Source organism: Terrapene carolina, unplaced genomic scaffold, assembly GCF_002925995.2.
Source record: "Terrapene carolina triunguis isolate 2854851 unplaced genomic scaffold, T_m_triunguis-2.0 Scaffold141, whole genome shotgun sequence".
Taxonomy (NCBI): domain Eukaryota; kingdom Metazoa; phylum Chordata; order Testudines; family Emydidae; genus Terrapene; species Terrapene triunguis.
Genome location: NW_020664492.1, coordinates 4,895,340 through 4,922,634, shown reverse-complemented (window position 1 = coordinate 4,922,634; position 27,295 = coordinate 4,895,340). Strand labels below are relative to the sequence as shown.

At 43.9% G+C, this 27,295-nt stretch overlaps 1 protein-coding gene across 1 annotated transcript in view; it reads left to right on the top strand.

Moving 5' to 3' along the window:
- The first annotated feature begins 8,028 nt into the window (after positions 1 to 8,028).
- Positions 8,029 to 27,295, top strand: part of LOC113406802 (receptor-type tyrosine-protein kinase FLT3-like) — a 54,265-nt gene continuing 34,998 nt past the window's right edge. Inside the window, exons 1-7 of the mRNA XM_026653546.1 lie at positions 8,029 to 8,187; positions 15,010 to 15,215; positions 16,432 to 16,547; positions 22,162 to 22,279; positions 23,349 to 23,509; positions 25,435 to 25,574; positions 25,657 to 25,807. Of these exons, the coding sequence (XP_026509331.1) occupies positions 8,029 to 8,187; positions 15,010 to 15,215; positions 16,432 to 16,547; positions 22,162 to 22,279; positions 23,349 to 23,509; positions 25,435 to 25,574; positions 25,657 to 25,807 (1,051 nt within the window). The remainder of the gene's footprint in view (positions 8,188 to 15,009; positions 15,216 to 16,431; positions 16,548 to 22,161; positions 22,280 to 23,348; positions 23,510 to 25,434; positions 25,575 to 25,656; positions 25,808 to 27,295) is intronic.

The following is a 27,295-nucleotide window of genomic DNA, read 5'->3' as shown; positions in this document are numbered from 1 at the left end:
GAAGTTCTTCACAGTCTGATTTGGACTTAACTATCTTTAGCAGTTTAGTATCATCTGCAAACTTTGCCACCTCACTGTTTACCCCTTTCTCCAGATCATTTATGAATAAGTTGAATAGGATCGGTCCGAGGACTGACACTTGGGGGACACCACTAGTTACCCCTCTCCATTCTGAGAATTTACCATTAATTCCTACCCTTTGTTCCCTGTCTTTTAACCAGTTCTCAATCCATGAAAGGACCTTCCCTTTTATCCCATGGCAGCTTAATTTACATAAGAGCCTTTGGTGAGGGACCTTGTCAAAGGCTTTCTGGAAATCTAAGCACACTATGTCCACTGGATCCCTCTTGTCCACATGTTTGTTGACCCCTTCAAAGAATTCTAATAGATTAGTAAGACACCATTTCCCTTTACAGAAACCATGTTGACTATTGCTCAACAGTTTATGTTTTTCTATGTGTCGGACAATTTTATTCTTAACTATTGTTTCGACTAATTTGCCCGGTACAGACGTTAGACTTACCAGTCTGTAATTGCCGGGATCACCTCTAGAGCCCTTTTTAAATATTGGCGTTTCATTAGCTAACTTCCAGTCTTTGGGTACAGAAGCCGATTTAAAGGACAGGTTACAAACCTTAGTTAACAGTTCCACAACTTCACATTTGAGTTCTTTCAGAACTCTTGGGTGAATGCCATCTGGTCCCGGTGACTTGTTAAGTTTATCAATTAATTCCAAAACCTCCTCTCGTGACACTTCAATCCGTAGTACCATCTTCTGGAAAATGTATATCAAACCTAACTAGATAAAATTCTTTCCTCCTGCTACCACTGAAAAAAACAAATCCTATGTTTCAGGGGCATTATTGTATATCTAAGCAAGATCTGATGTCACTTTATAATCCACAATCTCTGTTTTAGTTACATATAAACATAAGGTGCATTCCTCACATTGTGAATAGGAACATTAGTGTAAATGATTAATTCTCTGTAACTTGAAGTCTTTAAACCATGATTTGAGGTCTTCAGTAACGCAGCCAGAGGTTAGGGGTCTATTTCAGGAGTGGGTGGGTGAGGTTCTGTGGCCTGCAATGTGCAGGAAGTCAGACTAGATGATCACAATGTTCCCTTCTGACCTATGAGTCTATGACGCTATTACCTTTTCATTCTCTAGAAAGCGTGAGTTTCGTGGCTGTTCTTTCTGGATATAACACTGGTGTAGTTTGCAAACTTCAGAATGACTTTGTCTGGGAATATAATAATTTTGCCTCTGTTACTTTAGCTAAACCCACTCCTGGTTTGAAAATAAAATCTAACATATAATTCTAGTGGATCAACAATCTGCTTAATGCTTAACTAGCAGAAAAGTAACTTCTCAATTCAATATCTGCTCCAAAAAGCAGGGTCTTTGCCCTGGATATTAGCAGTTAAATTTGCTACCTGGTACTTGACTTTTAGCAGCATTTTTCAAGGTATGTACTTTCAGAACCACATTGCAGGATTGCAATTTAAATGTTGGGTGAAATCCTGACTCCACTGAAATCAATGAAAGTTTACCATGGACTTCAATGAGACTAGGATTTCACTCTCTGCATTTATTCTTACAGTTTTGAAGGGAAATGAATAAATAAATAACACAGGCATAGCTTCTGGGACACTGTTTTATTTCCATTCTGTTCTTTATACCATTACAATTCAGCTTTACCAGGTATGATTATCCTTACTCAGGATTCTTTACACAAAGTTCCAGATGAGTGTTTTCTCTCTCTACAGTTCCTACTCTGGGATATTGGGAGTGTGAATGACTAGCGGAAAGTGATCCATTATCCGGTATTGTAGTTGCCAGATATCACAATGCCAAACTACGAACAGTGTAGGCAGGGCCGGCCCACAACATTTTGGCACCTGAGGCGGGGAGCTCAAATGACGCCCCCTTGCCTGCTCGCTTGGGCCAAAACTTTGAAAGGTCTCAATTCTGCCTTCTTCCTGTTCTGCTCCTCTCATGGTACTGCTCTGCTACCTTCCCCAATAAAAGAGAACTAACAACTTAAAATGCCTTTTTCAAAAATTTTAAGTAACGCTTAACTTTCAAACACCTGAACAGCAAATGTAACTTTTCTTGTCTGCATCATAAACACTGACATTTTTATCTGTTTGAATAATCAAAGTGGTGCTTTCCGTGCCGCCTTGGTTGCAAAGATTTGAACTGCTTCCTGAAGGTCCACAGTCTGGGCCAGCTCATGCTCTATTGAGATGGTTGCAAGGCCGACCGGCCTCTCCTGTGTCATTGTGGAGCATAGATGTGTTTTTATTAACTTCAGCTTGGAGAAGCTGCGTTCTCCACTGGCAACTGTTACAGGAAGTGTTAGAAGTATGCGCAGAGCAACAAAAGCATTTGGAAAGAGGGTGGTCATCTTATTTGTGCACATATATTTCAGAACAGCCTTTGGAGTTGATCTTGCTGAAATGTGTCTTGAAAGGGCTTTCAGTTCATCACCTAAATCACTCACATCAATATCGCGCATGTCATCATGTGTCAACACTGTCTCTAGTGCCCTGCATTGCTGGTGTAGGTCTTCTTCAGGTATAGTGAGAAGTTTTGGAATATCATACAACATCCCAAATATACTGCTGTGTTCCTTGAGCTGCATGAAACATTCTTCAACTGACTGTATTGCACAATCTAGCAACTGGTTAAAGAATTCAACTTTGAATTGTTGTTTGGGGTCTCTTATGGGATTATCCCGTGCCTTGTAATCAAAATGTCTTCTTCTTCAGTGACTCTTGTATTCTTGAATGGGTGGTAAAATAGCTTCAGTGTGAAGTTCCTCTGCCAACTTCTGTGCACTCTTCAGAACGTTTTGAAATGCCTCATCTGACCAGTAAGACTGTAGGTATGACTTTGCTTTGTCCAGTTGTTCCATTGCTCCCGATATATCAAGGTCAACATTTATTTCAAACAGTAAGTCATGCCACAACACTAAGCCACACAGAAATTTGAAGTTATGTATGTTTCTGGTGATTCCATTTCCCTCTGCCACTGTTCTCCCACAAACAGTTCCTGTCATAGCATTATCCTCCATAATGGCAACTATGGCATCATCTATCTTCCCAATTTGGTGTTTGATAGGCTTTATCGCCTCCACTCAACTTTCCCATCGTGTGGCACTCAGTGGTTTCAGTGTCAGAGAGAATGTTCCCAGATGTTGCTTCAAAATTTGCCATTGATGAGTTGATGCAGAGAAAAATACATAGATGCTTTGAATTACATTAAAAAATTCAGCAGCCTCACTAGAAGCTGATGCTGCATCACTGACCACTAACTTCAATGAATGAGAACAGCATGGGACAAAAAAAGCTCGAGGGTTTAACTCTTGGATCCGTGTCTGCACTCCTCTGTTCTTTCCTCTCATGTTGGCACCATTATCGTAGCCCTGACCTCTCATGTCAGCTATCTCAATTCCTGTATCTCCCAGCTTTTTAAGAAGCACATTTGTCATACCAGCTCCTGTAGTATCATCAATGTGAATGGCCATTGTTTGGATTAGAAATCTGGAACAAGAAAGTGATTGGAAGGATGGATGGATTGAGCATTTGGGGTCAGATTCCCAGCTAGTATAAACTGGTGTAGCTCCCTTGAAGTCAATGAAGCTATGTTGGTTTATGCTGAGGATCCAGCTTTAGGTCTTCAACAGGTCTGTAAGGAGGATCCCTGATATGAAATGAAAAGAAAGAACATGCAAAAAACAAGTACAGCGCAAGGATGATAGAGAGGAATTTTGCAGAAACTGCCAATGAGAGGATCCTGAAATAGCAAGGCACCTGAGGAAGTTATACAGGCATCACATTTCCAAGATAGATGAACATAAGTTATCACATGAAGCTACCAGCATGACCAAACAAAATTTATGAGCATGTAAATGAAAATGACAAAATTATAAATTCCCATTAATGTCTTTGAGAGGCACAACAAAAATCAGCTTTTATCACGGACGTAGGGCTCTATGAATTCACGGTGTTACCTTTTGGTCTGGTAAATGCGGGGGCCACCTTCCAGAGACTGGTCAACAGAGTGTTAAATGGCTTGCAGCATTATGCTAGGGCATATATAGATGACATTGCTGTATTCAGCAACACCTGGGGTGACCACAGAGAGCACCTGGAAGTCGTGCTATCAAAGCTCAAAGAGGCTGGGCTAACTGTGAAGCCCTCCAAGTGCAAGATAGGGGCAGCCAAAGTCCCTTATCTGGGGCACTGGGTAGGGGGGGGTAAAATATCCCCCGACCCTCTTAAGGTGGAAGCCATCGTGAAATGGCCTGTACCCCAGACTAAAAGGCAAGTCCAATCCTTCATAGGCTTGGCAAACTATTACAGGAGGTTTGTGGTGGGGTTCAGTGACGTTGTGTCCCCAATCACGGACTTATGCAAAAAGCATCAACCTAATAAGGTCATTTGGTCAGAGGCATGCCAAAAAGGCTTCAACAAGGTAAAAGCACTCCTGTCCGCAAAGCCTGTGCTGGCCAGCCCTGACTTCGAAAAGCCTTTTGAGTTGTGCACTGACGCGTCAGACACAGGGTTGGGTGCTGTGCTGATGCAGACAGGGGAAGACAGTAAGAAGCATCCCATTGCCTTCCTGAGCAAAAAACTGTCCCCGGCCGAACAGAATTACTCTGTTATAGAGAAGGAATGCTATGCCATTGTGTGGGCCGTCAAACAATTAAGACCTTACCTTTTTAATAGGAGGTTCAGAATTCTAACTGACCATTCACCTTTAGTATGGCTTCACCGAACTAAGGGCACCAACTCCAAACTGCTACGCTGGAGCCTGGTCCTACAGGAGTTTGACATGGAGATTACTCATATTAAAGGAAAGGAGAACTGGGTAGCAGATGCCCTGTCTAGAAAAGAGGAACTTTAGGTATACTGCCTCCGCCATGGACAGTGTCCAAGTCTCTGGCAGTAAGTTCAGGGGGAGGGTGTGACAGCGTACCCCATAAGGCTTTATGGGGAGGGGGTGCTTATAAATGTATGTATGACATAACTGGAATACGTTTTGTGCTGCCTGTGCCAGGTAACATATCTCCGTAAAGGTTATGGTCTACTATATCTATTCATCCTATTTGTACATATATATATCATTTTCTACTTGAGGTTAAGAATATGGGCTGTATGCTTGCTTGGTTTCTAAGTAAGCTTTGGGAGGCATTTGGTCAGCTTCTTTAGGAAGGAATTCGCCAGGTTAAGTACCTGATCAGGGAACAATGCATCTTGGAATGCTCCAATCCACATAAGAAGTCTTCCTGGAGACATGCAAGATTCCATGTGGGCAATGGCTTCAGCCTGTAAAGACTGAGTCATGCAGGGACATGTGACTTGCCCAGGTGACTCCAGAACTCCATCTTGGAGCTGGACTTTGCATAGGAGGGAGGAGGGGGGTCTCCTCCCACAAGAGAGAGTCTATTTAACTCTGGGAGAGACCCCTCCATTTTGTCTTCAGCTGGCTAAAGAAGGAGCCTCTCCAACCCCCCAGGATGCTTGAAGGAAACTGAAACAAAAGACAGTAACTACAGGGGTGTGAGAGATTGCTGGACCCAGGCTAAAGGGAGATTAGTCTGTAAAAGGGAGCATTCTGGAACTGGTGAGGAAATTATTTGTATTTAGTTTGATTAGGCATAGATTTGCGCATTTTATTTTATTTTGCTTGTGACTTACTTTGTTCTGTCTGTTACTACTTTGAACCACTTAAATCCTACTGTCTGTATTTAATAAAATCACTTTTTATTTAGTAATTTACTCAGCGTATGTATTAATACCTGGGGGAGCAAACAGCTGTGCATATCTCTCTATCAGTGTTATAGAGGGTGAACAATTTATGAGTTTGCCCTGCATAAGCTTTATGCAGGGTAAAACGGATTTATCTGGGTTTAGACCCCATTGGGAGTTGGGCATCTGAGTGCTAAAGACAAGCACACTCCTGTGAGCTGTTTTTGGGTAAACTTGCAGTTTTGGGACAAGTGATTCAGACCCTGAGTCTGTGTTGGAGCCAGACAGGAGTGGCTGGCTCAGCAAGACAGGGTGCTGGAGCCCTAAGCTGGCAGGGAAAACAGAAGCAGGGGTAGTCTTGGCACATCGGGTGGCAGCTCCCAAGGGGGTTTCTGTGATCCAACCCGTCACAGTCTTATCTAAACCTGTGGTTCTCAAACCGAGATACGCGTATCCCAGAGGGTACGCAGAGGTCTTCCAGGGGATACATCAACTCCTCTAGATATTTGCCTAGTTTTACAACAGGCTACATAAAAAGCAATAATGCAGTCAGTACAAACTAAAATTTCATACAGACAATGACTTGTTTGTACTGTTCTATATACTAAACACTGAAATGTAAGTACAATATTTATATTACAATTGATTTATTTGATAATTGTATGGTAAAAACGAGAAAGGAAGCCATTTTTCAGTAATAGTGTGCTGTGACACTTTTGTATTTTTATGTCTGGTTTTGTAAGCAAGTAGTTTTTAAGTGAGGTGAAACTTGGGGTATGCAATCCAAATCAGACTCCTGAAAGGGGTACATAGTCTGGAAAGGTTGAGAACCACTGATCTAAACTGTCTTTCACTATCTGCAATTTTGGTGCCTCCATCACCTGCCTTGATATTCTGTTTCACTGCTCAGTTATTCTTGCTGTGACTGCATTTTCCTAATATCTAGCCTAAATTTTTCCTTCTTTAACTTCAGACTCTTGCTTCAAGTCCAACCACCTTAAGAATCAATGTAAACAATGTGGCAGAGGCTTTTTAAGTGTTTTAAAGAACAGTTCTATGATGTTATTTTGGGATCCCGTGCTTATTTATACAGTTGAGGGCCAGCTTGAAGAGCTTATCAAAATCACACACAGATCACTCCTCTGAGTTAGTTCCTTATTTTTACTTCTCTTTTTCTTTTTTCTGTGCATGCTTAGGGCTTGGGTTACTGTATTACACCTATAGGGCTAGAGTGTGTTTTTTTTTTAAGCCATGGCCCTTCATGGGGCTAGTGCGGAGCCACGCCACAACACACCCTCAAGAGCACGAAAGAGATTGTACCTCACAGCAAGCAGAATCTTTCTGGTGTTGCTCCTTGGGCACATGGAGAGTATAATTTGCTCGATCCATTGGGATGTTAACCCTTAGTGCCCTTGCCAGACTCCACGGGCCACTGTGAGGTTGGGGAGGGGAAATCCAGGGCCTTACCTCCTTCTTGCCATTCCCTGCCTCTTTTCCAGCATCCTGCTCCCCAGGAAAAGCAGAAGCAATGGTCCCTTTGCTCCCCAGAATGCAGGGAGCACAGGGACAGCTACTAGGAGTGTGTGTGTAAGTGGGGGAAGCTTCTTACTCTCCCATCTGCCTTGGCATGGTTGCCCAGAGGTTGCTCACAAACTGGGACATAATGTTGCTTATGATCATTTTATCCTATCTTTAAGATTATAAGTAGAAATGTAAATCATAAAGAGTAAGGAAATTCCTCACGTTCTATGTAGGGCTAAGTACTGCCCTGGCTAGTGCAGCAGGAATGAGAATTGCCGGGCAGGATTCTATGGGTGAGCTGGGAGTGGGATGAGGACGTGTTTGGGGCTGCACTTTGCTGCTGCTCTGATCAGAAGCACCCTGGGTTCCTGGGTGACAGATGAATCATCTTGGTGACAACAGGCAAGTTGAAACATTAGCTGGCAGCTGAGAGATTCTGACCTGATGCTGCTGAGGCATACGCAGCATGACCCTTTAAGAGATTCTGACACATAAGAGAACTAGAAGATGTAGCACATGGTTTGTAATGGGTTTTTTATTTTGCATTTATTTTTATTCTAAAGCACTCTCCAGGATCCATAGGAGGCAGTCATGCAGTCACCCAGTTTGCAAGTATAAAATCAGATTGTGCAAGTGCACGTATGTACATGGACTTTTGCCTCCTTTTTTGAAAAAATCTCTCTCTGTAGGTTTTATTGCATTCTATTTTCATTAAAATCATGATTATCCCCATCCCCACGTAGAAACATGACTGTATTTGTTTTCCATTTTGGTTTTGCAGTTCTTGCGATTACAGCAATGACTTTCACTTCTGCAACAAGCCAACATATATCAGAGATTACATGCATGTTAATCAACCAGCAGAGTAAAGATTTAAGAACACTGGAGTCATCAGTATTTCTGGAGGTAAGCTAACAGTGAATGAATAGCCAACCACAAAAAATAAAAATAAAAAAAAATAGCCTCATCCGAGATTAGGAAAAATAATAGTAGAGAAGGAAGCTTTGAAATCCATGCTGAGTTTAATATTTTTGAACTAGAAATAAGATAAATATCTAAAACGGAACGTTTGATCAATACTATGAGATTGTCTCACATAATTTGGCCTAAATTATTCACCTCTGAGTATATTTTGAAATGTATAAAGAAAAGGAAGTGTACGATTAGAAAGACAAATAATTTGGACATGGACTACAGCATCAAAGATGGATGTGTGGATCAAAGATCAATTTTCCCTTCCAGTGCTGAATTATTGGAGGGCTTGAAGGTCAACAACAGACCCTGTGCAACTGAAACCTGCTATTTCTTTTAGAGACTTAATTACAGAGACAATCCTATACAATCTTTTAATTCTTGGACAAATAAATGGATAGTTCTGCCACACCCAGAAGTAAATTAAGAAGAAGGTCCATGATTTTCCAGTGCTGGGTACCAAAAACGGAACACTCAAAATTGCAGCAACATGTTCTTCTGAATGCAAGAACATGAAGACTGTCCACCTCCTCTTGTCACAGAAAAATCAGATAGCACACATTTTTATGAAGATTCCTAAGGGTTTCTATGGGATGGTAATCCCATTTCTGTAATTGTATGTTCTCATCTGTATAATGGTGCTTTCTACAATATTCCACCAGTATTCACGTTCTGCTGCTTATGTCACATACTTTTCCATATCAGTCAGCTAATTGTTAATGTGATAATCCCATTTAGTAAATTCAAGTTTTGTAGGGCTGGACTGTGCCATTGTATTTCGATGAGCAGAGTAAGGGGGTTTCTCTAGCTACTCCCCAAATGGGCAGGGAAGTGGAAGAGATGGGCAGGCATTTGGATGGAAACTTGGCTTCTCCCCCTGTTCCCCTCCATCCCTCAGTGGGAAGAGTAACTGGCCAGGCAAAATGGAAGGAAATAACATACACCCTTTCATGTGCTGCAGTGAGTTATTTACTTTCACACACACCCACCCCCCACCCCCACGCCAAGCAGAAAGAAATCTCGGGGCTGCTCTTAGAATGGAGTAGTTACATGCCACCCTTTTACTCAGGCTGAGCCTAAAGGTTCAACTATTCTTCACTGGCTTTCAGAACCAGCATAGAATATTTATTTTTCCATTTGAGGTTCTCCTTTAGCCAGTGCTTAATTTGTGCCGGGGCTTGCCAGGGCTAAGCATCGGCACCTCTAGGCTTGGCAGTTCATAGCCCTGGCACCTCTGGGCTTGCTGCATCAGTTATGAATGTAAAAACATTGCTTGAGCCCTGGCACCTAATTGCTTGAGCCTCAGCACCTCTTTCATTATAAATTAAGCACTGCCTTTACTGATAGACAAAAGTGAGTAAATGCATGATAAAGAAGGTCATGGTGTATATAGTCTGTTCCTTGGTACAGTACAAAGCATGGAACAGAACTCCAGCAATATACAGAATGACACACAGCATGGTGCTAAGAGATTTCCTTACCTTGGGTTTGCAGTAGAGGCCTGAAGGAAAAGGATGGTCTTGCAGTTCTTTTATCCATGGAAATACCTAAAGGTAGGTGAAATCTGGAGTGAAAGCTTGAGTGATGTGATCTTAGGCCTGGACTACACTACAAAGTTAGGTCGAAGTAAGCCCCTTGTGTTGACCTAGTTGTTGTGCATGTGTCTACACTTAAATTTGTCTCCCACCGATGTAAGTGCCACATTACAGGAATGCAGTAACACCACCTTCACCAGAAGCACTGAGCCATGGTTGACGTACTGAGGATGGCGTAGCACGAATGTAGACACTGTGTTACCTATGTAGAGCCTAACAGTCCCCAGTAGCTTTCCCACACTGCCCGACACTGCCCACTCTGGTCACAATTGTGAAATTTACTGCCCCAGGGTCACAGAGACCACAAGGCCCCCCGCCTTTAAAACCCTGTGAAGTTTTGAAATGCTTTCTCCTGATTGTCCAGCACGGCGAGCACACCTAGTAGCTCTCCATTGTTGTGCACGGCTGCCCAGCTGGCCATGCTGGCTACACATGGCAGACGTGCTCCTGCCTAGAGTAGACAGGAGATATTGGATCGCCTGGGCCTGTGGAGAAAAGAGGCTGTGCAAGCACTGCTACAGAAACATGGACATGTATGAGAAGATTGCACGGGGGATGCTGGAGAAGGGGGATGACAGGGATCAGCAGCAGTGCCACTTGAAAGCCAAGGAACTGTGTCAGGCATATCAGAAGTCCAGGGATACCAACAGTCATTCTGGTGCCGAGTCACAGACCTACCACTTTTACAAAGAGCTGCATGCTATACTTGGCAGAGACCCCACTACTGCCCCACACACCACCATAAATACCTCCAAGAAGTCCAAGTCACAGGACCCTGGCATGAACAGTGAGGACAAGGAGGAGGTGGAGGAGGAAGAGGAGGATGGGGGACGTGCAACCGGGGAGTTCAGCTATGCTCAGAGCCAGGACCTGTTTGAGACTCTACCGCAATCCAGTCAGTCCTAGCAGTCGAGCTTGGGCGAGCCTGATGCCGAGGCAGATCCTCGGGTAGGTGTGTACATTTATTTCCCATTACCGTGATGGTACCCACAACTTAACAGGACACAGCTATCGACTTTTCATGAATTTACTTGTACTAGAAGAGGTAGCGGTACAACTGAGAGAGGCAGCGCATGATTCTTGCATTTGGGGAGGCTGGGCACAAGTGCCAGAAGCTCCCTAGAAGTGGGAGGGGCCACCGGCACCTGGACTGTAGCCCCACTCACCGCTCTGCTCCGAGGTCCGGCCCACACTCCACCCCCACTTTGCTCTGAGGCCCTGCTCGGCCTCTTCCCCAGAGCCCCTGCCCCTACTCCACCTCTTCCTGCCCCCGTTCCGCCACTTCCCTCAGGGCCTCGCCCCCACTCTGCTTCTTCCCCCGAGTTCCCCTTCCCCCGCCTGCTGCTTGCTCCTCTCCGGCCCCTCCCCAAGTCCCCTGCCGCTTGCTCCTTTCTGCCCTCTCTTGCCTTAAGGGCAAGTGACAGGGAGAGAGGCGGAGCAAGGGTGGGAAGAGGCGGAGTGAGGATGATACCTCGGGGGGAAGAGGCACAACGCCGGAGGGGCCACGGGGGAAGAGGCCGAGCAGGAGTGGGGCCTCGGGGCAGAGCGCAGGATGGGCCACAGTCCGGATGCCGGTGGCCCTCCACTTCTTGGGAGCTTTTAGCAGCGGCACTCCAAAGGTGGCGGGCTGACGCACCTCCAAAGGGGGTGCTTCTTATACTGGCATTTCTCCCAAGCCCCTTATACCCACCACTCAGTGGTAGCATTGTTATCTGCTTTTTATTCCCCTCCAGAGTTAACCAAGGGGGTGGTGTGTGTGCATGCAGAGCAGTTTGTTTAGGTACAGAGAGATGGCCCTTGCATTCTCCTGAGAGATCTCGATGAAACTTTCATGGAGGTATTCTCAGTCCTCTACCAAAGGTTTCTAGGGATGGCAGCCTTATTTCTTCCTCCCCGATAAGACACTTTCCCACACCAGTCAGCGATAACTTCAGCAGGCACTATTGCAATACACAGGCTAGCGGAAAATGGGCAGCAGCTGTGCTCTCTGTGCCTTTGTTACCCTCAGGGGTGAGATATCAGCTAAAATCACCACCGCCTGTGGAAAATGGTGGCAGTATTCAGTGCCAGTGCCCTATACTCATAGTTTCATGCAACTAAGCACTTTTCCCTCTTCATTTCCCTCACTCTTGGTGGACCCTTGTGCTCTGCAAAAGCAATCCCAAGCAGAAGTGTCAATAAGCCTGTCTTGTTTCAAGCTTTAGGGGAGCAAGGGAAGGGAGTTCTGAATCTTAACCTTCACTTTACATTGTGACTGTACTGACAGTGTTTACCTCTTTTATCTGCAGCTCCTGCCATTGCCATTGCGGCTTTGAGGAATTCCCCACACACACCTGCAGAATGATTGAGCTAGATAAGGAGAAAGAAGAGGACATGGGATGACATGTTCAGTGAAATCCTGCAAGCCAGTGCTGCATCAGACTGTGAGCAAAAGGTCTAGAGGGTGAACATGGTAGACAGCCTGAGGAAGGAAAGTGTGGACAGGAGAAAGGTCCAGGAATCCCAGCAGGAAAAGGAGAGGGAGATGCACGAGGATATAATGGGGCTTCTCCAGCAACAAAGGCAGATGCTGCAGACTCTTGTGGACTTAGAAGTTCAAAAATCACAGGCTCAACTCCCTTCGCAGCCTATGAAAAACTCCATTACAGCACCTCCCTACAGTCCCCTCAACATTCCATGTGGCTTCACGGGCTGCTGCCCTATCCATACCACTCCATCCAGCGGGACATGAGGGACAACCACCGCTTCACATACACTGACCTGTGAAAGCCACAGTTGCTGTATGTGTAGGTAAAATGGACATGAATGTTCATTCCCTTGTTAAGCTCTGTTCCATTATTTTATTAAGTTTTTAATGTATTTGCTTTTACATTGCACAGATTTTTCTTTTCCCTGGTTTTGTTACTGAATAAAATACTATTATCTGGAAAATAATTCATCTTTATTAGTGCTCAACATATGCTGCTGAGCGCCCAGCAGTTTTGAAAGCACCCACTTCCTTGTTACTGTACAGTGTGACCCGACTCATAGGATCAGTAATAAACACAGTGTACTAATCAGTGTACTGTCAAATTAATAGGTGCATTGTCAGTGTTATATTCACAGATGTACATCAAGCACCACACAATTCCTAACAGGCCCCAAAACATAAGGGCCAGGTAGAGCACAGTACACCACAATGTATTATTGTGGCTCACTGTTAAAGTGCTCTTTCAAAGCCGCCCTGATCTATATAGCTCCGTGTTGAGCTCTTCTAATAGCCCTCATATCTTTCTGTTCAAACTCAGCAGACAGTTGTTCCACCTCTGCCCTCCACTCTGGCGGCAACTTTCCCCCCTTTGCTTCATAAATATTATGCAGGTCACATCAGGCAGCTATAACCATTGAGATGTTTTTTTCACTGAGATCCAATCTTGTGAGTAAACAACGCTAGTGTCCCTTCAGTCTACCAAAAGCTCATTCAATTGTCATTCTGCACCTGCTGAGCTGGTAGTTGAATTGTTCTTTGGTGCTGTCAAGGTGGCCATTGTACGTCTTCATGAACCAGGGGAGCGAGGTACAGGCTGGATCCCCCAGGATCACTATTTGCATTTCAATATTGCCAGTGGTAATCTGTTGGTCGGGAAAGAAAGTCCCTGCTTGTAGCTTCCTAAATAGTCCTGTGTTCTTAAAGATGCAAGCATCATGCACCTTCTCTGACCAGCCAACACTGATGTCAGTGAAGCATCCTTGGTGATCCACCAGCGCTTACATAACCATAGAAAAGTAGCCCTTTCTGTTGATGTATTCTGTGGCAAGGTGGTCTGGTGCCAAAAATACGTGTTGAATATGTGGGAACCCCATTACTACAAATCCATCCACTATGTTTTAAACATTGCCAAGAGTCACAGTCCTGCATAGCAGAAGAAGATTGAATGACCCTCCACACTTGCATGACAATGGCCCCCATAGTGGATTTTCCAACTCAAAATGATTTCCCACTGACCAGTAGCAATCTGGCACTGCAAGTTTCCACAGCGTGATCACCACTTGCTTCTCCGTGGTCAGTGCAGCTCCCATTCAGGTGCTCCTGCGCTGGAAGGCTGGGGCAAGCTTGGCACACAGATCCGGGAATGTAGCCTTGCACATCCACAAGTTCTGCAGCCGCTGCTCATCATCCGAAACCTGCATCACGATGCGATCCCACCAGTCAGTGCTCATTTCTTGGGCCCAGTAGCCAAGATTCCACAATCTGCAGCTGCTCCACGAACACCACCAATAACCTTGAATTGGCTCTCGCTCTCTGGCCTCCAAGAAATCGTCATGTTCTATGCTGATTCAGTTCTTCTTACGGCTCTGCAAATACTGAAGGATCATGCATCTTGTGCTTGCAATGCTTATGACAATACTGCAGAGCTGTGCAGGCTCCATGCTTCCATCAGAGATGAAGGACAGTGTGGAGGGCCACACAGGTTCATTGGACTTTTAAAAAAAGACACAAAAAATATGGGATATAGATGACAGAATATGGGATATAGCAGACAGTTGCATGCTGGGACGTTGACCCTTTGCTCCCAGTCAGCCCTGCACAACTCATTTCTGCCCCACCATGCAGTGCCAAAACATCCCAAAAGAGTGCACTGGATGGTGGCGGTTTGCACACTGGAATACCTGCCCATGGTGCACTGCGCTGTGCATCGACACAAGCACTCCTGGGGAATATGTTCAGCACTTATGCAAGGATCCAAGTGTTTCGCACACACGCATGATAAGCTCTGGCAGCTTTATGCCAATGTGACTTGCGTGAACCAAAGCTTGTAGTGTAGACATGGCCTTAATCATTAGGAGAAAGTAGCACATTACTGACTGAACTGCTACTAACTATACTGTCAGCCCAGAAAGCAAAACTTGTTAGTATAGCGCAAATCTTCCTGCATTTGTTCATTCAGTAGAATTAAACATATTTGATGAGCTAAATTGAAGAGGGAAACAAGAATGAAAGTATAGTATTAAGATTACTTTTGTTTATAATTACTATGCATATATATGTGTTATCAATAGGCATAGGCATATTTTTAATAGAGTGAAGTCTTTTAATAGGTGAACTTCCTTTTTAAATGTTTAAATCTGAAAAATCCAGTTACCACCATTAGACATAGCAATCTGTTTTATTGCAATGCAGATGCCTAGTATTTCGGAAGATCTTGGTTGTGATTTGAGTTCTCAAAGCACAGAGAATGTCTATGAAACAGCAAAAAGTGTGGAAGTTGACGTGCTAGGAGACATTGAATTAAAAGTGATCATGAATATTTCAGAGACCATTTCATGCCTTTGGGTCTTCAAAGAGAACCAAGCTGACTGCAAACCCTCACTGGACTCAGAAAACCGGTAGGTAAAGGGCTGTACTGAATCAAAAAACCTAAATGGGATACTTTCATTAGAGCATGCAGATGGAATATTTTCCATATGAGAAGGCTTATTTATCATTTCTTTTCACATTATTTGTTATATTCCTAAACCTATCTATCTTAATTATTATCACCACTAAACTGCATGTTGATAAATTGCTGTTTATGCACTAGGAAAGCAATGAATGCTGGCTTTATAGTTTACAATATAGTGATTCTTTGCATTTGTATAGCACGTTATATCTGAGGATTTCAACAGACTTTACAAACATTCATCAATTCAAGCATCACAGTGCTCAAGTCAAGGAAACCAAGGCACAAAAAGGTTAATGCAATGCCTTGCCCAAGGTTACACTGCAGTTCAGCATCAGAGCCTAGAATACCACCCTAATTCTCTTGACTGTGTTCTAGCCACAAGTCCATACTTCCACCCAGAGAGCTGAGAATAGCTGGGGTAGGACCAGAGGCCTAGTGTAGATGATTCCCTTGCAGGGTGAAACCCATGGGATGGCCTCTTGGTGAGGAAATCTCCATGGGAATCCTGTTGCATGGGCCCCGATTCAGGAAAGTACTTGAGCACATAGTCTATCCCTACTCAGGACAGTACTTAAGCAGAACTTTGAATCCCACTTGGGATGAGTGCTTAAGTGCTGTCCTGAATAGGGATGATTACATGAAACAGGACCATTGTCTATGAAAGCACTTTGGAGATTGAATGTAGTGCATGTGTGTTAAGTACCACTAGCCTAGAATTCTGTTTGCGTGGGTTAAGTGTAAGGCCAGTGCATTCTTCAGCCCACTACCCTCGATCTCAGGGGTTCTCAACTTTTTACTTTCTGAGCCTCCCCCCTCCCTCTCCCAACATGCTATATAAACTCCACGGCCACCTGTGCCTGCATATAAAAGCCAGGGCCTGCTTTAGGGGGTAGCAAGCAGGGCAACTGCATGGGGCCCCAGGGCGCCCCCCCCCACTCCCGAAGCTAAGCTGCTCGGGCTTCAGCTTTAGCCCCGGGAGGCAGGGCTTAGGGCAGCGTGGCTTTGGCTTTCTGCTCTGGACCCCGGTGACTCTAATGCCAGCCCTGCTTGGCGGACCCCCTGAAACTTGCTCACGGCCCCCCAGGGGGCCTCAGACCACTGGTTCAGAACTGCTGCTCTATCTGACATGAATGTTCTCTAATGTATTTTCTGTTTTACAGATCTGTTGTTTCGCTGGCCTTTTCAAAAATAAAAGAAACTCAAGCTGGAAAATACACCCTTGCAGTTCAAAGTGAAAACAATAACTACACAGTAATGTTTACAGTTCTCGTAAGGAGTAAGTATGTGTCAAAGCAAGGGGCTCAGTCTATCCATAGCTTGAGAAGGGGGAGGCTGAAGCCTGTACATGACCAAGCCCTCTCTAAGCAGTGAAACTCTGTCAGTTCTATGAGACTTCCATGAGACTTCTCCCTTCCTCAATTGTCTCTCCTCCCTCTCTTTCAGTTCTTGTATTGTGGGCTATTTTCCTTGTCACTTATTTCATGTATGGCTGCCTCATTTCCCTTGGTTCATTGTGAAGGTTAAAATGGTTCTGAGTCACTACGTGTTGTTAAAGATGACATGCAAAAGATTGTTTTTAAATGGGGCTTGGGCTCATTTCTCATTCTTTGTAATGTATTACGCACACACACACACGCACACACGGACATGCACATGCACAAACACAAAACAAACTATATTAAAAGAACATTATTAAGATTGCAAAATCAAGCACTCAAAAGTTAGGAAATGCCAGTTTGAAAGTTACCTGTATAACCTTAATTTGCCCCCCCCCCCCTTGTGCAAATGCATTACGGTACAGTCCTTAATTACATGATCCCCTGCCTCATTCAGTGCCCAGGATGGATGGTGCTCACTTAATGAACAGCTATTCAGTATTTGCTATCCTCATTGCAAAAGTGGCCCCATGCTTTATTTATACTATTCAAATTCTGCTCTGAATCTAGAATTACTAATTTCCTCATGGGCTTTTCTGTCTTGCTCATCACTATAGTATCTGAGAGAGTAACAAGTGTTAATTTATTTTCACAACACCCCAGTGAAGTGGGGGAGTATTATCCCCATTTCACAGATGGGGAACTGAGGCACAGAAAGATCAAGATCAAAAGCATCCACTAATTTTGGGTGCCTAATTTGAGAAACCTACAACCTGATTTTTCAGAGTTCTTAACATTACATAGTGCTTTACGTGTTCAAAACAGAACTCCCACTGATTTCAATTGTAGCTGTGAGTGCTCCATACTTTGCAGGATCTCAAGTTGGGCACCTAGAAACACACAATTAGTGACCACCTGTGAAAAGTTTGGTGACTGGTGAGTCACTTAAGTGACTTGCCCTAGTCTCACCAGGCTCCTTGTCTCAATCTACTCCTTTCCCTACTAGGGTGGGCTCTTGACCCGCTTTATTTTCAGATCAGATTCTTTCCTCCTCTGTGCTTCCTGGGTGCCAGCAGAGGGATCACTGAGAGAACCAGAGAGACAGGTTCCCTGCTCTCATTTTCAGTACCTTGAGCACCTGGCAGGAGCCATTACAGGGAAAGAGTGGCTTCACCCCTGTAACCCTGGCTTGCAGCATGCTCAGTCACTCTGTGAGAATGGTCCATGTGTACTCACAAGGAGCTGTGAGAGGCTGAAGCGTACTCAGTGAAGACAGAATCTTCAGAGATTTTAACTGTAAACTCTAGTCTCCACTGAGCTTGTGTGAACTGTGATTTTTTATAGGGTTATAACTTGGCCAAATGTGGGTAGATTTTCAGAGGAGTGGCAAAAGGCACATCCCTGGCAAACCTGCCAAATTTCAAGTCTAAGCTCCCAAGCATCAGGGCACTAGAGCTTTTTTAAAAAAAGTCTTTTTTTTTTTTAAATGGACAAAACAGTGTATATTTCCCTAGCCTCGTTCTTAGAAATGACTGAACTGTTTGGCTGAAATTAAAAAATCAGCCTTGGGCTGAATTCTCCCTTTGGCATAAAAAACTCTCCTGTCAACATAGCACTGTGCGCACTAGAGCTTATGTCTGTGTAACTTATGTTGCTCAGAAGGGTGGAATATTCACACCCCTGAGCGACATAGGTTTTGCCAACATAGGCAGTAGTGTAGACAGCCTTATAAACAACAGGGTCTTATAATAGGTAGTGTCAGGCAACCTTTATAATAGGTGGCACTAACAGCCCTGTCTATAATAAAGAGGATCTAACAGGTTTTGTTGTTATTTTGTTTTTAAGATTTTTTCTGCTTGTTTTTTGTCATAGAAATAGCAGGAATATCAACTCAATTCTTCCCTAGTTTTGTTGTAGGAATTTTGTTGTAATTTCACTTGTTCTCCAGTCATCAGAGTTTTCCACGCTAAACAGAACCTACCTTTCTAAAATTAAAATAATGCAGATAAAAAAACATTTTAAAAACAATCTTATACAGATTATAAAGACACAAGCAAACAACAACAAAATGCACAAACCCAATTTTTCCCTTTGCAAGTTGCCTTTAAGATACCTAAAGTATGAATCAGGAGCAACTGTCAGTCTTCTCATCAGAAATTTTAACTTCATAATCACAGTTGAATTTAAAACAAAATCAGTGTTTTCAGTTTTAAGTGAAGTCATCATCAGTCTTGGTCAGGGCCGGCTCCAGGCACCAGCCCACCAAGCTTGTGCTTGGGGCGGCATCTGGAGGGGGGCGGCGCGGCGCTCCGGCCGCCGGGGAGAGCGGGGCCACGGCCGGGCTTGCCGCCCTCCCCCCGGCGCTCTGGCCGCCTTCCCCCCCGGCGCCCTCCCCCCGGCCGCCGGGGGGAGAGCGGAGTCCCCGCCGGGGCTCGCTGCCCTCCTCCCAGGGCTCCGGCCGCCCTCCCCCCCCCCCCCCCCGGGGGGGGGGGGGGGGAGGGTGGCCGGAGGCTTTTTTGCCTGGGGCGGCAAAAAAGCCAGAGCCGGCCCTGGTCTTGGTGCAATAAACTTTCAAGCATAGTCCAAATTGGGAAGCTGGCGGGCTCAGGGGATTGGTAATGGTTTATGGAACTTTACATCTCTAGGTTACAGATTTATGGTGGTGAAGTCATTAATGACATTTCCACTGTGTATATGAAATGAGTTGGTTAGAAGTAGCACTCCTGAGTAGTAGTCTCAGTAGATTCTTCAAGGGTTTAATGCAAATAGATTCAGAAGCTGATTTTCAGAGGTATGAGAACTCATAGCTCCAGTTGAATTGAATGAAAGCTACAGGTGTTCAACACCTCTGAAAATCAGGCCCTAGATTACCCTCTGATTCCTACAGGCAGTTCCTTGAAGTCAGGGAGATGACACATTTACCAGGTCAAGGTTGAAGAGCTTATACAATGAGGACCTTAGACAAACAGTTCTTTACTTTCCTCAAGCATTAAAATCACTTGAAAAAAATATTATAACAAACAAAATGACATAATATATAATGAACTGAGCAAAACAATTTGGCTTAGTGTTGTTAACAGCCTAAATATGAGGTATGGCAAAGCTCAAATATCCAAAGACCAAATTTTGTTCTTGAATGCCTGTGCATTGCTCTCATTGAAGTTATTGCTGTTGTTGGGAGTATGGGTATCTGAGGGTAGATTTTTTGCCTTCTGGTTTCATCTTGTACTTTGTTTATGCGTAATACAATCAGCCTTCTCAGTCTGACACCTGCTGTCATAACAAGAAATGTTGACTGGCTACTGCTTACATACATGTCTAAATCAGTGTTGGATTCTTACCTCAGGAAGTCTGTCAAGATTATTTAAAGTGACAGACTTGTTTGTTTTATACATCTATAACTCAGACATAAAATATATATATAAAAAAAAGAACAAGGAGTACTTGTGGCACCTTAGAGATTAACAAATTTATTTGGACATAAGCTTTCATGGGCTAAAATCCACTTCATCAGATGCATGGAGTGGAAAATACAGTAGGATTTACATATATGTATATGTACACAGAGAACATGAAAAGATGGGGGTTCCCAAACCAGCTCTAATGAGACAAATCAATTAAAGTGGGCTATTATCAGCAGGAGTAAAAAAAACTTTTGTAGTGGTAATCAGGATGGCCCATTTCAGTTGACAAGAAGGTGTGAGTAACAGTAGGGGGGGAAATTAGTATGGGGAAATAGTTTTTAGTTTGTATAATGACCCATCCACTCCCAGTCTTTATTTAGGCCTAATTTGATGGTGTCCAGTTTGCAAATTAATTCCAGTTCTGCAGTTTCTCGTTGGAGTCTGTTTTTGAAGTTTTGTTGTTGAAGAATTGCCACTTTGAGGTCTGTTATTGAGTGACCAGAGAGACTGAAGTGTTCTCCGACTAGTTTTTGAATGTTATAATTCTTGACATCTGATTTGTGTCCATTTATTCTTTTGCGTAGAGGCTGTCCGGTTTGGTCAATGTACATGGCAGAGGGGCATTGCTGGCACATGATGGTATATATCACATTGGTAGATGTGCAGATGAACAAGCCCCTGAAGGTGTGGCTGATGTGATTACGTCCTATGATGGTGTCCCTTGAATAGATATGTGGACAGAGTTGGCAACAGGGTTTGTTGCAAGGATAGGTTCCTGGGTTAGTGTTTCTGTTGTGTGGTGTGTGATTGCTGGTGAGTATTTGCTTCAGGTTGGGGGGCTGACTGTAAGCGAGGACTGGCCTGTCTCCCAAGGTCTGTGAGAGTGAGGGATCGTCCTTCAGGATAGGTTATAGATCCTTGATGATGTGCTGGAGAGGTTTTAGTTGGGGGCTGAAGGTGACGGCTAGTGGCGTTCTATTACTTTCTTTGTTGGGCTTGTCCTATAGTAGGTGACTTCTGGGTACTCTTCTGGCTCTGTCAATCTGTTTCTTCACTTCAGTAGGTGGGTACTGTAGTTTTAAGAACGCTTGATAGAGATCCTGTAGGTGTTTGTTTCTGTCTGAGGGACTGGAGCAAATGCGGTTGTATCTTAGAGCTTGGCTGTAGACAATGGATCGTGTGATGTGGTCTGGATGAAAGCTGGAGGCATGTAGGTAAGTATAGCAGTCAGTAGGTTTCCGGTATAAGGTGGTGTTTATGTGACCATCTCTTATTAGCACGGTAGTGTCCAGGAAGTGGATCTCTTGTGTGGACTGGTCCAGGCTGAGATTGATGGTGGGATGGAAATCATTGAAATCCTGGTGGAATTCCTCAAGGGCTTCTTTTCCATGGGTTCAGATGATGAAGATGTCATCAGTGTAGCGCAAGTAGAGTAGGGGTGTTAGGGGATGAGAGCTGAGGAAGTGTTGTTCTAAGTCAGCCATAAAAATGTTGGCATACTGTGGAGCCATATGGGTACCCATAGCAGTGCCGCTGACTTGAAGGTATACATTGTCCCCAAATGTGAAATAGTTGTGGGTGAGGACAAAGTCACAAAGTTCAGCCACCAGGTTTGCTGTGACATTATCAGGGATACTGTTCCTGATGGCTTGTAGTCCATCTTTGAGTGGAATGTTGGTGTAGAGGGCTTCTACATCCATAGTGGCTAGGATGGTGTTTTCTGGAAGATCACCAATGTATTGTAGTTTCCTCAGGAAGTCAGTGGTGTCTCGAAGATAGCTGGGAGTGCTGGTAGCATAGGGCCTGAGGAGAGAGTCAATAAAGCCAGGCAATCCTGCTGTCAGGATGCCAATGCCTGAGACGATGGGGTGTCCAGGATTTCCAGGTTTATGGATGTTAGGTAGCAGGTAGAATACCCCTGGTCGGGATTCAGGGGGTCTGTCTGTGTAGATTTGTTCCTGTGCTTTTTCAGGGAGTTTCTTGAGCAGATGGTGTAGTTTCTTTTGGTAACCATCAGTGGGTTCACAAGTGTTAAAAGTGTCCTACACATTAGAAAGATGGATACAAAATATTGCAGCATGTCTGAAAATATTTGCATTACTTTTAATAGGTAAACCAAGGAAGCCCTATTTTGTAAAAAGTGAAAACTTGGCCATTATAAACTGCACATCCGAAAGCTACCCTACACCAGATATTGAATGGTTATTTTGCAGAACACCTGATGACAGGTATGGTGCATATAATGCTACCTTTTTTTGTTTACTGAATTTTAAGGTGCAAGTCTTGATGTCTTCCTAAGCCAACAGACTTTATACAGCATGATGTATTTATTTTTGATGTGATTGAACCTGAACAACTGAAGGAGAACTGTGGAGTCAGATTTTCAAAGGAGAATGTAATGAATGCTCCCATAAAATTTAACACACACACAGTGTCCTCAAAAAACTACATGCAAAAATTGAGTGCATGAGTGCAATGGGTGAATTCGCATTTTTGTATTAGCTGTAGTGTATTCTTGGAAAATTGGGCCAATGTATACTTTTGGAAACTTTAGGCACCCTAGTCTGAAAATTTTGGCCCAAGTCCAAGCATTTTCACTTGACATAGCTAATGAGTTAAATATATTTCTAACCCCATAGCCCTCTATTTTCCATTTCCCTAAAACCTAGCTATTTTGAGAATGAGTGGGGATTAAAGGTGGGAAGGGTGTCATCAGAAATTTTCTATCTAAATTTGCCTTTCCTTGTAGCTTTAAGTTTTATGTATGATAAGTGGTTCTATTGGCAACATGAATATGTTCCAAGAAACATATCAGGTCACGAGTAAGTAAATTCAACCTTCAGTATGTTGTCATACAGAGTGCACATGTAACAGTGTGGATCTCTGTCCCTCTCGAGTGCCTGGACCACACAGGGATTTATGAGCCTTCAGCAGCCTTCAGATTACCAGTACTGTGTCTTCTAGCTGAAGAAGTAGAGGCTTATAGTCCAACATCCTGGGTTCAGTGCAGTCCCAGAGATGTAGGGTGAAATCCTGGGCTCATTGAGTTTTGCCATTAACTTCAAAGGAGCCAGAATTTCACTCATAATATTACAAATGTTTACACCTACCAGTATAAGCACGAATAGTGTATTCAGGTAATATCAGCTCATTCGGTTTATAATTTCCCTAGCTCCATTGCCCTTGTGTTTTGTTTTATAATCTCCACATTTTCTAGTTCCTTTTATTCAACTACAAAATATTCCAGTTTCCTTACTATTGTTCGTATTCAGTAAATAAATGTATGTGTAATTACAGTTGCATCCATACAAATCGTAAAGACAGTAAAAGAAATGGGAAAGTATATGGAGTACAAGAGGTGCCACGCGGATATTCAGCAAATAAGTTATTTCAGACAGACATACGGTGCTGCGCAACTAATGAGCTGGGCAGAGAATGCACCAAGCTGTATACAATAGGTAACATAGCTATAAGATTTATTTAAATAGGGGCCTAATCCTGCCATTGATGTTAATTGCAACTATTCACTTCAGTAAGGTTTGCAAGACTGGGCTGTAAATTTGTCATCACTGGAATAAATATGTTTAGAGGCACATTACTAGGCAAAACTAATGTAATGCTGCTATATTTCTGTCTCATATTTATCTCCTAAATTCTAATGCTTATTTATAGTTAGGGCCCTACCAAATTCACAGTCCATTTTGGTCAATCTCATGGTCATAGGATTTTAAAAATAATAAATTTCACTATTTCAGCTATTTAAATCTCAGATTTCACAGTATTATAATTGTAGGGGTCCTAACCCAAAAAGGAGTTGTGGGGTGGTCACAAGGATACTGTAGGGGGGGTTGCGGTACTGCTACCCTTACTTCTGCGTTGCTGCTGGCGGCAGTGTTGCCTTCAGAGCTGGGCAGCTGGAGAGCAGTGGCTGCTGGCAGGGAGCCCAGCTCTGAAGGCAGAGCCATCGCCAGCAGCAGCGCAGAAGTAAGGATGGCATGGTATGGTGTTGCACCCTTACTTCTGCACTGCTTCTGGCTGGGCGCTGCCTTCAGAGCTGGGCACCTGGCCAACAGCCACTGCTGTCTGGCCATCCAGCTCTGAAGGCAGCACAGAAATAAGGGTGGCAATACCACGACCCCCCTAAACATGGGCGTCGGGTATAATAGGCCAGGGCACGCTGCCACCAGACACCCGATTGCAGGTTTGGCAGGTGAAGTTTTTGCTTTATTATGCCTCATGCAGGTTCCGGGGCAGCTGAGAAGGTGGTATGTGCTATTCAGCTTCCCAGGTTCATCAGTAGTCTCCCTGGACTCCAGAAAGATTGCTGATGAAGTCAGGAAGCTAAGTAGCAGATACCGCCTCCTCAGCCACCCCGGAACCTGCATGGGGCATAATGAAAGCACAGGTTCTTCTTCAGGAAGAGACACTGCGTTTTTTTCCGGGTGGCTTGGGGCCTGGGGAGGTGCGGCTGCGGCTGGCCCGGGGCTCCTCCAGGCAAGTGGGGGAGAGGGGACGACTTGGGCCTCATCTGGGTGGGGGGGGGCCTCAGGGCTCTTCCAGGCAGATGGGGGTGGGACATGTAGCTCCGGTTATAGGGGGGACAAGGGGTCTTGGGGCTCCAGCTGCAGGGGGTGGGGGGCTTGGGGCTCCAGCCGGGGGGGCGGGGGCAGAAGGGGTGGAGCTGGGGGCTAGCCTCCCTGAAGGGGGGCTCCACCCGCTACCCATGCCCCTAAAATAACCTTGCAATCCCCTTGCAATTCTCTTTTGGGTCAGGACCCCCAATTTGAGAAACGCTGGTCTCCCCTGTGAAATCTGTACAGTATAGGGTAAAAGCAAACAAAAAACTAGATTTCATGGGAAGAGACCAGATTTCACGGTCCATGACGTGTTTTTCATGGCCATGAATTTGGTAGGGCCCTATTCATAGTACATTTAAAAACAAATTGTTGTGTTATTTTACATTTCATAAGTAACTGCTATTTTTTCACACAGATCTTTAACATCTACTTTTAATAAAAAATATTTTTAATTTTTTTTTAACACTGATAGTCAGTTTTTTTTAATAAACTTACTTTGATTGGCTTAATTCTGTGCTGAATTGCACCCTGTGTGAATACACGGTTATTGCTGGATTTGAAAGTCAGGACAGAATTTGGTTTTATTTATTTAAATGTTAGACTATTATAATTCATTTTAATGTTAGTTATAAATCTGGAAAAATAGTCTGTTTATCATTACAAATACAATAATAGATGCAAAACTATGGGTGCTTACAAATGTGAAAATGAGGTGTGGGAGGGAAGGAAAAGTTTAAATAAATAATTTTCCCCATAGTAAAATATAATTTCATTTGTTGTTTCACCGGTGTGTTTTCATTTTGCAGATCTAAATGAAAAACTTGGAGGATCTTTACCTGAACTCCTTCTTAAAGTTGGGGAGCCATTACTGATAAGATGTAGAGCTTTTTATGAAAACTATAAATTCAGATTGAAATGGCATTTTGAAAACAAAGAATTACAAGAGGTAATAAAACAGGATTCTTTTCACATACATAATAATGGACAGTACCACACAATATTAAATACAAACCTTTATTAAAAACTAGGGGCACTGGTTTGAAGAAACAGATTATCAAGACTCCTCTATGGTACGGATTCTCTATGCATTTGCCTCATCAATGGGAAGAAGTGATAATGGACATTACACCTGTTCTTCCACAGAACATCCAAATAAAACAACTTTGGTTACAGTCTTAGGTAATTCAGATTAATGTTGTTAACTTTGTGCCATATTTTTCTTTTAGTCATTCAGCTGTTTGTTTGCATGTGTATACACTATGTTTACAGTTATTACGAAAAATCCTGTTTCTACTTGAAGTTGAAAATGGAGATAAACCAGAACTGGATTATCCATATCCCTGCAGGTACCCCACAATCACACCTGCTCCCAGGTTATTTGCATTACTCCTCAAGGACAGTAGTTCTGGGAGTGACACCATGTGGCGGGGCAACGACTCACCGGCGCGGCGCCTCCTGCTGGTCATCTCGGGAATTAGCTCTTTCAGCCCAGAGCGCCCTCTACAGGCCGGTGTCTCACCTGCCCCTGGCCCCATGTCCCTCCCGGTGCCCTTTGCCCAGGGGTTCTGCCCACCACAGTACCCCCTCGCTCTGGGTCTTCCCCCCCAGGGGAACCCCCAACTCCCTATCCCCACCTTGCCTCAGTGGCTACTGCCAGTCTCCATTTAGCCCCCACTCACTGGGGCAGATGGCAGTCTGTAAACCACTCATCATCGGCAAGGGAGGTTGGACCAGCTGTCGCTGCCTATTCCTGGGCTGCCCCTCTGCTGCCCTAGTACCCTTTTGTGGCCCCTTAACTCGGCCTGAAGCCTGGGGCTTCACTAGGTTGGAGCTCCCCAGCTCCCTCTGCCCTTCCCCAGCACTGCTCCACCCTAGGTACCCTCCTCAGCTTCCCAGGCAGCCAGGTCCTCTCTCTCTAGAGAGTTAGAGAGAGTGTATGTCTGTCTCTGGCCCTCAGCCCTCTTATAGGGCCAGCTGTGGCCTTATTGGGGCATGTCCCCACCTGTGGCTGCTTCCCGCAATCAGCCTAGCATTTCTGTGCCCCAGCCCTCTCCAGGGTTGCTTTAACCCCCTCAGGGCAGGAGCGGGGTGATCACCCCGCTACACACCACCATAACATGAATTTGAAGTCTAGCCTACACAGTGTTGTCATCCTTTCAATATTATTTCCAGAAACAAAAGAATTCAAGATGGCAACTGCAACCATTTCAAAGGGAGACTGGGGATGTAAAATATTGGACCTATCCAGAGGGTTTCCAGATACCCAAAATTTCCTATAATTAAAACTTTCTGTGCAGGTTTCACCAATTATCCTTTAGAATTATCCTGTTGACCTTCTAATAAATACAGGAGATAAATTTTAAATTAAAATTCAGATTGTCCAGTTAAAATTTAAAAAGCCAGAATATGCAAAAGTTAAGGTTTCTAAATCAACAGTAACTTGGTCACATTGTATTTATGCAATATTTTATTCCTGTTTTTCTTGTTAAATATGTATCTTAATATTTAATAATTTGTGCTAGCAAATATACATAATATATACATAATATATATATATAACAAATGAAACAAGCCTATGATCCTGAGAAATAAGGAGTCATTCAAATGGGAGTTCTCAATTTCTGAAATGCTCACATTCAGCTTCAGTCTTTTACTGAGCAGAACATT